The 14,102-nt window shown below is 41.9% G+C and overlaps 1 protein-coding gene across 1 annotated transcript in view; it reads left to right on the forward strand.

Annotated features, from left to right (window-relative positions):
• CAMSAP3 (calmodulin regulated spectrin associated protein family member 3) overlaps window positions 1-14,102 on the forward strand; it is an 82,030-nt gene that overhangs the window by 59,449 nt on the left and 8,479 nt on the right. Inside the window, exons 3-10 of the mRNA XM_040414732.1 lie at window positions 2,116-2,244; window positions 2,546-2,629; window positions 8,662-8,800; window positions 13,152-13,291; window positions 13,385-13,460; window positions 13,576-13,627; window positions 13,840-13,877; window positions 13,965-14,037. Coding sequence (XP_040270666.1) covers window positions 2,116-2,244; window positions 2,546-2,629; window positions 8,662-8,800; window positions 13,152-13,291; window positions 13,385-13,460; window positions 13,576-13,627; window positions 13,840-13,877; window positions 13,965-14,037 — 731 coding nt within the window. The remainder of the gene's footprint in view (window positions 1-2,115; window positions 2,245-2,545; window positions 2,630-8,661; window positions 8,801-13,151; window positions 13,292-13,384; window positions 13,461-13,575; window positions 13,628-13,839; window positions 13,878-13,964; window positions 14,038-14,102) is intronic.

Here is a 14,102-nt window from a genome sequence, read left to right on the forward strand (position 1 = left end):
CTGATGGCATCTGCCGACATCAGAAACTGCTTGTAGTGGGCTCTTTGTCCTCGAAGAAGCTGGCTGACCGCTTTTGTATCTTACTTTTGATGAGAGTTGTTTTTATTCCTGTCCCTTCACGGCATTTGAATCACTTATTTGCTCTCCCAGTCAGCCATGACCGCTCCACCCTGACTGTTGTGTCGTACAATGGGACCATCCCTAGCCAAATGTCTGCATGGTTCGTATGGGTGATCATACATGTCTGTACCTTCACTATTGTAATCCAAAGTGAAAAAGTAACAAACAATACAAATTCAAGTCTACTGTAAAAGTCTCAGGAGGCATCCATTATGCACCACTGTCCTCCTTTGTGTTGGGGCAGGAGACAACTTGCCATAAAAGAAACCTTTCTCCACTATTTAGACTGAGTCTTATCTGAAAAAATGCTATGTGCGATACATTGGCACCACACGTGGCACACATTGTACAAATAACCATGCAGTGTACAAGTAGTGTTATACAGTATGGTGCTACACATCCCACGACGGATAATATTCCTGGAAAATATTAACGCTAGTGTGAAAGTAGCCTAAATGTCAATACCGCCGTGCAGCGCTCAAAGAATGCCGCTCTCTGACGGCCGCAAGGCATGAGTGGCAGGCCTTATGTGGCAACCTCGTCAGTACGGACAGCTGATGTACTCTGTGTGCACACTAGTCTATTACTTCAAAGGTTGACCATACACTGGCTTTGGCTGCACTGTAGACCAAGCAGCTAAGTTCCATCCAAACCAGTAGGGATCCCTCTTTGTGTTGCCAGATTCTGACCGTTTCTCTCAGGATCTTCCACAGCGTTTTACGGTGCACATACACATTGGATATAAACGGGTGAAGCCTGCCAAATATTTAATGTAAAAGGGGGTGTCCCAAACTGCCCCCCTACTGCAAATGATGGATTTCCACACACTTATCTTTCATCCCTTTGCTGCACATTAAGATGCAAATGGGCATTCTGCCGACAGCTATGTTATATGGGCAGCTTCAGTCAGATGGATAGAAAAGGCCATGGAGAAGAAGGTCCTCATGCAAATCCTTAATATCCATGAAGGATCACAGAGGGTGAATCTTCCCTCTAACAATTACACCATTTGTATGATAGGATAAACATAATAATGATGATGATTTTATACTGGCATGCTTGTAAACAAAGTGATCTAATACTGCCACCAGTGTTCTGTCGGTGCAGGCCCGGGCCTATTAGGCCTATACGCAAATTCTGACGTGATTATATAGTATTACACTCTCCCCTGCAATTTGCTGGACTATTTTCAAACAGACTCATGTGAATGTAGCACGTGTAACCAAATAGAGATGTATTATAGTAATACTGCTCTCTGGTTAATGAGGAACATACCGTAATATTGAAAGGTTTCTTTAGTGATGACTAAGAATTGGAATCCCTGCATTGAAATTATGGGGTATTGAGTGATGATGTCATCCATTGTCTCTAGCTATAAAAATCAGTCAATTGAGATCTTCAAGGTGGGTTGTCCAGGTTTTGAAAAATAATAGTGACCGTTCGGAAACCGAAATGGTAAAGCTTGGGTCTAAACAAGGAAGGGATTCCAAATAAAACTGGAACTGGCATAAAGTGGGCACGTGGTTGGGTTCCTTCTGGTCAAAACTCAGGTCCTGTGTTTTGAGAGGAATTATTGAAGTCCCTAAAATGTAAAGAGAGGTCCCTTAGCATCAGATTCCATGCATTTTTCTTTCTAGACCTAGGTCTGCAAAAATATATCTAGGTGGATCAGATATCTCCAAACCTGTTTAATTGGTTACCTGGTGGCCGTATGGTTGCCTGTTGTTCCAAATTCCATTTATTTTTATGGTGACCCAAGGTCTACTGACAGAACCTGGCATCTACTTAGAGAAACATCTTTTCAACCCTTATGGCAAATTTTATCAATGCTATGACATCCCTGGTGTCATTACTGCCATTGCCAAGACCAACTAGAGAGCCACAAGTAGGGCTTTTAAGGAAGTGGTTTGGAAAACTTGACTCTCTAGTGTTCACCTGAAGTACTTTGGTAAATTTTGGTTTCTTACATCCAACCTTCCCTTTTCTATTTTCCAGGCTGCCCATCTCGCTGTGATTGATTCTATGATGATTGTATGTTTAAGTCACTGCGCAGAGTCTCTTCCTTCCACCGAGGAGCCTGGATTGGGAGGCTTGGAGATTAAGTTGCTTTCTTGGGTTGACAAGGTAAGTTAATAAATTTAGTAAGTGCTTAGTTTGCTGTGAAGTGAGATTGTAAATGGTGGAAGGGGGCTACCTACCAACTTTTTGTAGTGCATCATCGATTGTCCCTTTCAATCATCTAGTTAAAAGAGAAATAGAAAACTATGGCAGATTTTATCAAAGTGTATTGGCCATCAACACTTGAGGTTATTGTTTAGGCATGTTCTTACTTTACCAAGCTCAAATTTGCTCTAGAACTGAACAGCTTTGGTCTACAGATGAAGCTTGTCTTGGTGGAACTCATGTTTTACATGTGTGTCTCTAGATAAATCGCCAGTTGCTGGAAGAAGCCGAAAGGGAACAAGGTCAGAAGCAGCTCTCAGCCCCAGAGGGTCCAAACCAGGCTGGGGTAAGTAGTGTAAAACTATATGATCAGCTTTAGAGTTTCTACTTAACCTGTTCCACCTGTAGAGTTCATCCTCCTATTGTGATACCTGGCCAACTTTTCTAGATGACCCTTCTGTTTATAAAGAACCTATACTCATTCTAGCCTATGTGATATGTTCCTCTCCAAATTCAAGATAAAGCTAATTTCTGTAATTTCTCTGGTTCTATATAGATCTCTGAAAACAGTGGACAGTATGTATTATAGGATATGCTTGATGCTTCTTGTCTCCTGGTCTGTCTCCTTACATTTTACCTCTCCTCTTTTTCTTGATCTAAACTTGATCAACTCAGTTACATATTTCTCTCTTTTCTCTGACTCTCTTCTCACACTAGTCTACCCTCGCCGGCCCACCTCATCCCATGTCAAGAGGGCGTTCTACTTCTTCTGTCTTCGCCCCACCTCATCTCAACTTCTGTCTTTCTCCTTGATCCCACCGTCTCATTCTGTTTCTCTCATTTTGTGCAGCTAAGAATATTCCATTCCCAATACTTCTATGCATTAGGCTTCCCTCCTTTTTTAAATCTGCACCCCTTGCCTACACACTACGGCCATTTTGTTGACTGATGTAGTCTACATGTCAACGTAGATTATCCACTTACAAATATCATTGAGCGTTGGGACAAAATGGATATCTCCGTAGTGTGTACTTGACGGGTATATCTTAAATGCCCCCTTATTTTTCTTTTCTACAATGCCCCCTATTTCTTCTGTCCTATATGTTTCTCTGTTACTCCATCCCTCCATATTTTTCTCTTTCTCTCCAGTGCCCCTCCCGCTGGTACTGGAAGCTGGTCCCTGTAAGTGGCTTTTCTTGTTTCCGGACCCTTTATTTCCTATGTGCCAGTTATGCGTCTTGTTTTGGCGTACCATACCCCAACCCCTACTAGTCAACGCCATTTTCCGTTCAGTTTTCATAACCAAAAAATGCATGTGTGATGCTGCTTGATCTGCATTAATAGCAAAGGCTTGTGGGATATGTGATATATTATTACGTTCTTTGGTTTTTATATGTCTATGGTTATTTTAAACTCACTTTATCTTCATTAAATTTTTGGGTATTTTTTGTGCATTTTTTGTCTGTACTAGTAATATTTTCACATTATTTTTACTATAAATTGGTCACTTAATATCACCCGTATTATTCATTTGCTTATGTGTCTGTATGTCTACCTATAATTTTTTTTCCCCATTTATGGCTTCTTCTTTTTTTTTACCACAATAGTGCTGCTATCCCAGAATCCTTTGCACCTCCTAGGCCCTAGACTGAAAATACTTGAACTATAAAATTTTTGGAATAATTAGCTTCCAAATTCTTTTTTTAAATTTTAGTCTTAAAACCATGGGCTAAGAGGGGATGATGCAAGAGCTTATGAATTGACTTGGGCAGGGTTAACCCTTCAGTTGCATGTTTTTAATTTTTTTACCTTGTTTTTGTGAGAGTGCTGGTGCAGTTTTAAGGGTTTAGCGCAGCAATGTCCTGTCTTTTTCCTTATCAATATTTCCTGGTGTGTAATTATTTTGAATAACACTTGTCTAAAAGGCATATTTCTTTTGTCAAAATTAATATCTGTTCGTATTCTTGGAGATGGCTTTCTTAAACATTTTCTAGTTGTGGTCCTTATGGTAACCACTGTCCAAATGTCCTCAGGGGTGGACTTGCATGTAGAGAAAAGGTTGCAGTCAAGCTTGGGGCCCAAATTGCTCTTCTACTCCATATGACGAGATCACTATTACAAATGACATGAAAATTGTGGGGCTAATTTGCTCATTTTGCAGGTTAGCCTCTATATGCCCTATTACAGGGGAGGTCCCTACCTTGCAACCCCCTCATTTAGCCAGAGTGGAGAGCTTCTGCTAAAAGCAGTTCTCACCCTGGAGAACTTATCACAGCCACATATTACAAGTTTGTCCACTGAATTCAGTGGCCACCAGGTCATAGTACATTTCCAAGGATGATCATGGAGATATGTGTATATCAGTTCTTGGCAAGGGTGTACATGCCTAATAAATCAGTTATTACAGGCACGGCCTGGCACTACCTTGTGAAGAATCCCCATTTTGAGTGTCCATAAAGCAGTGCCATCCGCATCTGAGCTTATACAGCAGTGCCCCTCAGCCTATAAATTCTTGTCTGCATCAAGCCATCTTGCCGTTTCCTCCAAAAATGTACATATGAGCTTCCTATTAGAGACTTCTCGATGATGCATTGCTCTTCCTATAATTCCTATAATAATTGTCTAGTAGAAGTCATCTATGATGGATATCTTATGCCAGGACAGCTATGCGGAGCCCTGAGACCATGAATACATGAGGGCACCTACAGAATCCAGAAGGGAGCCCTGCTTTAGGTGATCTTCAGGCCTTGCGGTAGTCATGGCCTTTTTCTCAAATGTTCTTTGCACTCTTCAAGATGATCTAGAATATTTAGAAGCTATGGCTCATGATGTTAAATGTGTGAGAGCATATCATAAAAAGCATTTAACTTGTTCATTGACCTTGAAGAATAGTATTGAACATTTATGTAGGACAGGGCTGGTTTTGGATCTTCTAGTCCATTTATTGCACTATATCTTCAAAGGCTCCACTTCAGTTGGATGTGGCTTCTCCATTTTGCGCCGAACAATATGCTTTTGCTCTAAAAACCATGTTTGACAATTGGCCGCATATACCAGTAAATCCTGATCACACCCAACGTAGGAAAATGTAGGTGTTCCCGCGCCTTCTACTCATTTTAATATTTACAGGAATCCAGTAAGATAAGATCTGAGGTGTTGCTGGGTGGGGTCCTCAGTGTGCAGCTGCTTGAGCTGTCTCTGTGTTTGCATGTGACATGAGGGAATTATTGAGGTCATCAGTAATTTTTCTGCAATTGACATGTCAAAGTTGATAATTTTTTTACCAAATTAGGCCTCTTTCACACAAGCGATACGGATTGTGTCAGGATGCGTTCAGTGAAACTTGCACCATTTTGCAAGCAAGTTCAGTCAGTTTTGTCTGCGATTGCATTCAGTTGTTCCGTTTTTTTTTTTCCGCACGGTGCAATCCGTTTTGATGCGTTTTTCACACGCGTAAAAAAAAATAACTGGAGGTTTACAAACAACATCTAGCAACCATCAGTAAAAAAACGCATTGCACCCGGACTGCACCCAGATTCCATCTGGATGCAATGCGTTTTTTATTGAGGCCCCATTCACTTCTATATGGCCAGGGCTGCCTGAAAGATGATTCTCACGCAACGCAGAACTGATGAGTGAAAAAAACCACTCATGTACACAGACCCATTGAAATGAATGGGTCAGGATTCAGTGCGGGTGCTATGCGTGGAAAACTCGCTCGTGTGAAAGTGGCCTAAAACTTTTTTTTTTTTTTTTTTCTATTCACCCGCGACCACAGGAGGTCACTGAGACATCTAACGCAACTCCACAACACCTCATACCTGGCAATGTGACATTGGACAAAGTGGCTTATTGGCCTTTAACTGCCTTCGAACATGATTGAGTGGGATTGGGCTTTAAGTGTTGATATTTTTTGGTCCTATGACGTTTTCTATAACTGTCAGAATGTAGAAAACTGCGTTTAAAGTGCTACTTATCAATGTTTGTCTGATGTACCATCTGACTGGTGGCCAATTTGCCTCCTCCTTCTCCATTGAACTACATATTACTACCCTCCAGCCAAGTCTTGTCGCTGGCTATGAAAAGGACACTTCTGCTGTAGGCCCGACTGCTCAGCCTCTCTGTCTCTGTCATTCCCTCTGATATGAAGCTGCCCTGACTTTCTCCGTTGCTCTTTTCCGTTGCGTTTAGCATGCCATCGCTTTTTGTTTAAAGGAGTCTGGGAATAAGCCTCCTGTGGTAACGTATTGTGCACGCCCTCATTTCCAACAGTTCAAAGTTCCATTTTTGTTTGGTATAAGCATATTTTTTGTATATATTTATTTTTTTCTTTTTGATCAAATCTGTATTTTTTCCTCTTGCATTACATAGTTAAAAAATAATAATATATCAGAAAATATGGAGAATATCAATAGTGGTGAGAGGACACTTAGTGGCTGCTTTTGGTTTTGCGCCTGAGAATAGAAATGTGTATCTCAGTTTATATGGTATTTTCTTTTTAGGGTGTACAGAAGTAGCAGCTGTACCCAGGTCTTTGAGCCTGAGGGGCCCAAAGGTGCCTATGTTACATAGGGGGAACCCCAGTAACCTAGATGGCACATAGTAGAGACCCAAGAGCTTCAAGTAACCCCTCTAATTTCTTTGGTTTGGTTTGAAGCTATCTGGAGATTAGGTAGACTGGAAAAAATGGTTAAAGCAATGGCACATTTTAGTTTAAGTTTTAAGTGTGAAATAATGAACCTTGAAGGAAAAAATTCCTTGTCTAAATATTGTCTTTGGGGCCACAGCTTTAGCCATGGCTTCTGAAACTGAAGCCAGCATCTAAGGGACTTCTCTGCAGTTCCTGTCTTGTTAATATAGACATCTAACAAAAATTGGATAATTGTCCTTGCCTTGTCTCAGTATGTCATCTCCTCCTTTGTTTGGAACGTTCTTGAGTGATCCCAGGATCAGGCCATCTGGTGACCTGCTATGGCCGTAGCTATCAAGAATGCTGGCCAATTTCCACAATAATCTGACTCATTATTACGCATGGATAGCACAAAGACACTCATGTAATATTGGGCCTATTAATGTAAATATCTCATTACCATTGATGGACCTAGTTGGTGAGACAGATGCCCATTTTGGATCCCTCTTATTCTGTTCTCTTGAGATCCTAAATGGAGGTTGAATACAACAAACTAACGCCATCCATCCCTTTTCTCATCAAACTGATTTTCCTGAATTTCAGGAAATAATCATATGTTAAGAGCTTCTGATTATTGGCAGCAGATGGCATCATCAACACCTCATGTATGGCCAGTTCTTGGCAAAGCTATAGGTTCAAGCTGAATATGGACAGCAGTGGAGAGTAGAAGACTGCACTAAAGTTACAGCAACTAGCCATAATGTGCTTTCAGCTGTGTAATATTAATGCATGTTAGATAAAGGCCATCTATACCATGGTTAAGCCAAGATGCGGAATTACGCAACAGGAGACCTAAAATGGTATAAAAGGTTATATATATATATATACACCCCATTGGGCTCTCTTGCTCCACCATAGACATTAGTTTGTTGAACTGGGGTTCCTTGTTCCCACTAGAAGAAATAATTTTGAGGACCTAATTTTGATCTATGTATGCAGAACATGGAGTCTTTTGCTGGACTTTAGAGCCTAGGCCCCTTGGTGGATCCTCTTGTGGACCAGTTTGACCCTTAGTGGCCAACTATAGGATTTTGGTTTTGTTCCTGTCAAGGCAGTTTTTTTTGGTGACATTCTTGTAAGGCCGGATGAACCAGCTCTGTGTCCCTCACAATGTTCTCCAGGATATAAGTGTCTCATTGTCACCTCTGTACAAACAAGCCGTAAGAGGAAGAAATCCAGAGTTGGTGAATTGAATGTTTCTATTATTTTAGTGAATGTGTCATTAACCCCTTTTTAACAAAACAAATTCTCGTGGGTTTTGTATGCTGTTATGTATACATTTTTCTTCTATATTTTCTTTTATGCAGCTTGCTGACTGTGTAATGGTTTTGTGCACACACCCCTGTAGTGGCTGCATGTCTTCTTCACACGCCGGCCTGTAATATAGTTAAAAGCGATGATGACTTTGTCGAGCACACACACACTGTGGGGCTTGTAATAGAACAGGCTCTCACATCCACACCCTGCACTCAATGCTGTAGGTTGCTGCTGGTAAAGCCTCATATAGAATCGGCACCTGTACAACACTGGCGAGGGCTAACTGACTGCCAAACAACACCAGTAGCTGCTACCTATGTGTTTAGTAGATATTACACGCTTAGACCCTATGCACCGTGTAGCAGTCAGCCATGCTTGGTCAGTGTACACTGCTAATACTAATTTCTCTTCCTTCCCAATTTCCCCCCTAGATCCGGTATCGGAAAGACAAAGCTCTATCCAGACAGACCCCATGCTTTACATCCGTATCATCCTTGAGAGACTTGTCTAATGGGAGTGCCCTGGCTGCCATGATTCACTATTACTGCCCAGCTGAGCTCAGACTGCAGGGTGAGTAGCATGAGTGTTTGGTACATGTTACACCCCTTTCTCGGAACCGGAAAAAAGAAATAGTTGGTGTAGTATAGTACACTTTTGCTTCGCTTATTGTATATCCTCATGAGTTGTAGCATATGTGTTAGCCCAGAAGTGCCTTCACAATGCTACAGGGTTCTGAGCTCTCATCCTCATGGCACCCCCTGCTGGTTAAGTGTATGTAAAAAGCATTTGTTTGAAAGGGTAATAGAGGATGGAAATAAGTATGAAAACACCAAGCCTGTGACTGCATAGCGCATAGCTGTCTTTACCTGTCAAGTGTTTGACCTCTGCACTTGAGAGATATTCCACAAGAGCTAATATTGCAGAATGTCAACTTTTGACTTGTTGCATACCTTAGGCTGCCTTCTAGATCACAATCTCCATATAATGACCCTAAGGCCTCTTTCACACCGGCGAGTTTTGCGCGCGGGTGCAATGCTTGAGGTGAACGCATTGCACCCGCACTGAATCCGGACCCATTCATTTCTATGGGGCTGTGCACATGAGTAGTGATTTTCACGCATCACTTGTGCGTTGCGTGAAAATCGCAGCATGCTCTATGTTGTGTGTTTTTCACGCAATGCAGGCCCCATAGAAGTGAATAGGGCTGCGTGAAAATCGCAAGCAAGTGCGGATGCGGTGCGATTTTCATGCATGGTTTCTAGGTGACATGGTTATAAGGGAAAATAATAGAATTCTTAATAAAGTTAATTAGGGATGGAGGGGTTAAAAAAATAAAATTTAATTAAACTCCCCTCATCCACTTGTTCGCGCAGCCCGGCTTCTCTTCTCTTTCTTCTTTGAGGACCTGGGAGAAAAGGACCTTTTGGTGACGTGACTGCGCTCATCATATGGTCCATCACATGATCCATCACCATGGTGATGGACCATGTGATGAGCGCAGTGACGTCACCAAAGGTCCTTTTCCTCCCAGGTCATCAAAGAAGAAGAAAGGAGAGAAGCCGGGCTGCGCAAACAAGTAGATAAGGTAAGTTTAATATTTTTTTTTATATTTTTTTTAACCCCTCCATCCCTAATTTACTTGGCATTCTGTATTAAGAATGCTATTATTTTCCCTTATAACCATATCATATGGGAAAATAATAAAATCTACACAACACCTAACCCAAACCCGAACTTCTGTGAAGAAGTCCGGTTTCGGGTCTGGGTACCAAACATGCCGATCTTTCTCACGCGCGTGCAAAACGCATTAAAACGCTTTGCACTCGCGCTGAAAAATTGCGCATTTTCCCTGCGACACCCCCGCATTCTATCCGGCCCTCACACGCGACGCCTGTGTGAAAGAGGCCTAAGAGTTCCTTAACCCACAGTTTGTCTCTGATTGGATTTTCTGGGCCAAAAAGCTTTAAAAAACACATGACTTGATCTGCACTTTTTTGTAATGTTTTTGAGGTGTTTTAGTGCCTGGAATCTTTTAATGGCATATTTTTATGCCTGCCTTTTAGATTAAAGTATGTGTCCTCAGTAGAGCTGTATGGGGGGAGGAGGGGGGCTGGGGGAGGAGGGGGGCTGGGGGGGGGGGAAGCATTGGGAAACAAAAATGCCATGCAAAGCCACCATTAAATATGCCAGAATGCACTGCACATTGACACAAAAAAACGAACAAAATAAAAACGCCTGCTTGTCCTGTGTTTAATATTTTCCATGAACTTCCATGGAACATCTGGCCCTGGCATTTGTTGACAAAAAAAATGCTTAAAATACACCAGCAAAATAAAAAAACACACCAAAACTGAAAAAGATACAAAAATGTTAAAGAAATCCATGTCTGAGCCCACCATAACAGGGTTTTCCCCCACTATCTGAAGTGATGGAATATCACTAGGATGCTAGACTACTGAAAGCCACTGATGAGGGGGCCGCAGCACTAGTTATGTTTTTCCCTTCATAGTGATACTCTTAGGCTGGTTTCACACGGGCGTTGCGGAAAATAATGCGGGTGCGTTGCGGGAACATGCGCACTTGCAAAACATTGTAATGCGTTTTGCACAAGCGTGAGAAAAATCGGCTTGTTTGGTACCCAAACCCGGACTTCTTCACAGAAGTTCGGGTTTGGGTTAGGTGTTGTGTAGACTGTATTATTTTCCCTTATAACATGGTTATAAGGGAAAATAATAGCATTCTTAATACAGAATGCTTAGTAAAATGGGGCTGGAGGGGTTTAAAAAAAAAAAAAAATAATTAAACTCCCCTCCACTTGTTCACGCAGCCTGGCTTCTCTTCTGTCTTCTTTGAGGAATAGGACCTTTGATGACGTCACTGCGCTCATCACATGGTCCATCACCATGTTATAAGGAAAAATAATAGTCTACACAACACCAAACCCGAACGGACCATGTGGCGGACCATGTGATGAGCACAGTGACGTCCTCGCAGGTCCTTTTCCTCACAGATGAAGACAGAAGAGATGCCGGCTGCGCGAACAAGTGGATTAAGGGGAGTTAAATTATTATTTATTTATTTTTTTAACCCCTCCAGCCCTATTTTTACTAAGAATTCTGTATTAAGAATGCTATTATTTTCCCCTATAACCATGTTATAAGGGAAAATAATAATGATCGGGTCTCCATCCTGATCGTCTTTTAGCAACCGTGCATGAAAATCGCACCACTTCCGCACTTGCTTGCGGATGCTTGCGATTATCACGCAGCCCCATTCACTTCTATGGGGCCTGCGTTGCGTGAAAAACGCTGAATATTGAACATGCTGTGATTTTCATGCAACGCACAAGTAATGCATGAAAACCAACGCTCATGTGCACAGCCCCATAGAAATGAATGGGTCTGGATTCAGTGCGGGTGCAATGCGTTCCCCTCACGCATTGCACCCGCGCAGAAATCTCGCCCGTGTGAGAGGGGCCTTAGAGTGGGTTCACACGGGTGAGATTTCCGCGCGGGTACAATGCATGAGGTGAACGCATTGCACCCGCACTGAATCCGGACCCATTAATTTCTATGGGGCTGTGCACATGAGCGGTGATTTTCACGCACCACTTGTGCGTTGCGTGAAAATTGCAGCATGCTCTATATTGTGCATTTTACACGCAACACTGGCCCCATAGAAGTGAATGGGGCTGCGTGAAAATTGCGGATGCGGTGCGATTTTCACGCACGGTTGCTAGGAGACGATCGGGATGGGGACCCGATCATTATTATTTTCCCTTATAGCATGGTTATAAGGGAAAATAATAGCATTCTGAATAAAGAATGCTAAGTAAAATAGGGCTGGAGGGGTTAAAACATTTTTTACAAATAATTTAACTCACCTTAATCCACTTGTTCACGCAGCCGGCATCTCTGCTGTCTTCATCTGTGAGGAAAAGGACCTGTGATGACCGCAGTGACGTCCTCACAGGTCCTTTTCCTCACAGATGAAGACGGAAGAGATGCCGGCTGCGCGAACAAGTGGATTAAGGCGAGTTACGTTATTTTTTTATTTTTTTTAACCCCTCCAGCCCTATTTTACTTAGCATTCTGTATTCAGAATGCTATTATTTTCCCTTATAACCAATACAATCTACACAACACCTAACCCAAACCTGAACTTCTGTGAAGAAGTTCGGGTCTGGGTACCACATTAATTTTTTTATCACGCGCGTGCAAAACACATTGCACCCGCGTGATAAAAACTGAACGGAACGCAAAACTGACTGCAATTGCGTACCTACTCGGGACGCATCCTGTACAAATCCGTCACGCCCGTGTGAACCCAGCCTTATTAATTTTTGTACAGGAGCAAGGGGAAAAAAAGCCAAAGGAACCTCAAATCAGCTGAAGTCACAGAGGTTGGGCCCCCACTGATTGTAATCTTATGGCATTTTCTAGTGGAGCTTTATTAAAATTTTTATTTGCATAGCTCCATGGTTTCAGACTACAAACAAGCCCTAGGTGTAGTCTGATCTGGCAGTTCTGCTCCCTCTGATCTTGCTAACTGGCAGACAGAAGAGGTAACTTGAAAAAGTATTGGTACAGCAAAAAACGATGTCTAAAGTTCTTTTAAAACTATAAATATTTCACTTTAGCATTTATTTAGGGGGACACTAAACATACTCATATTAAAACACCTTTTTGCTAGTGGGTAACACTTGCTGCAAAATCCCAGAGCAAGCAGACATGCACAAATATGTCATAAAGCAAAGAACAATTGCCTCCTGACACCCTCCAATTAGTTGATTGACTGGTCTCTTATTGCAGATGAAGCATTGAGGGAGGTTCCTGCTTAATCAGGCTGCCTCTCAATCATAGTTCATCATGACTCAATGTCATTTTCAGTATCCCTAGTCATTTAAATTTTTATTTTTCAGATGTCTGTTTGAAGGATACAATGTCAGTAGCTGACAGTCTCTACAACTTGCAGCTCCTGAGAGACTTCTATGCCAACCATCTGCCACCATCTTGCCCACTTTCCCTGGAGGACCTCCTGTATGTGCCCACTGCCTTGAGGGTGAGACTTTTCTCCCACCATGTATTGCTGGAGGTTGGGTCTGTATAATATGATATTTAATGGTTTCTTCTTTCTTCTGCTCTTGTCCATCAGGTAAATCTCCTTTCACTATTAGCAGACCTGTACTACTGTTTTGAAGTAGCCAAACCCGACTTTGTGCAACCCAAAGGTAAGTATAGACACCATTCATCACCCAAAACAGATAAACCAATTAAGATAAAACTTTATATTCATATTATTTAATTGTCTTAGTGTTTTGACCTGTTTGTGGTGTCCATTTTTAGATTTGCAGCCCGGGAACGAGAGTACAACACCTTCAAGTGCATACAGTGGGGGGTAGGTGTACATTGACAGCTTTATTATGAGGCTTCCAACTCATCCTACAGTAAGGAATGGTCTTCCCTAGTGTTATTACAGTGAGGTTCCAAAAATTTGTTTGGTTGCAGGATTCAATAGTTTCTCTTTTCAGATTTTGCACCCTGATTTTTTTATTTTTTTTTCCTTTTTATTTCTTACAACCTGATTCACACAGTGTCCTCTCTTCTCAGGGGTTCTCCAATATTTACCTTCAAACCAGGAACCACAGGTAAATCTGACTTTCCTGCAACCATTTGTCACATACGAAGCAATTCAAACATGGCTATTTTAGGTTATGGTTTTCCTTGTCTTGTAGGATCGTTGCCTCACTCGTCATCAATGTCCCACATGGATGGGTTTGCAAAGACGTGGACGAAAAACCCATTAAGGTGTGTTGGTATATTGTTCAAGAGCAGGAGTATATGTAACTTGTGGGTTCTTTGTTTTCACTTTT

This window comes from Bufo bufo, chromosome 1 (genome assembly GCF_905171765.1).
Source record: "Bufo bufo chromosome 1, aBufBuf1.1, whole genome shotgun sequence".
Lineage (NCBI taxonomy): Eukaryota > Metazoa > Chordata > Amphibia > Anura > Bufonidae > Bufo > Bufo bufo.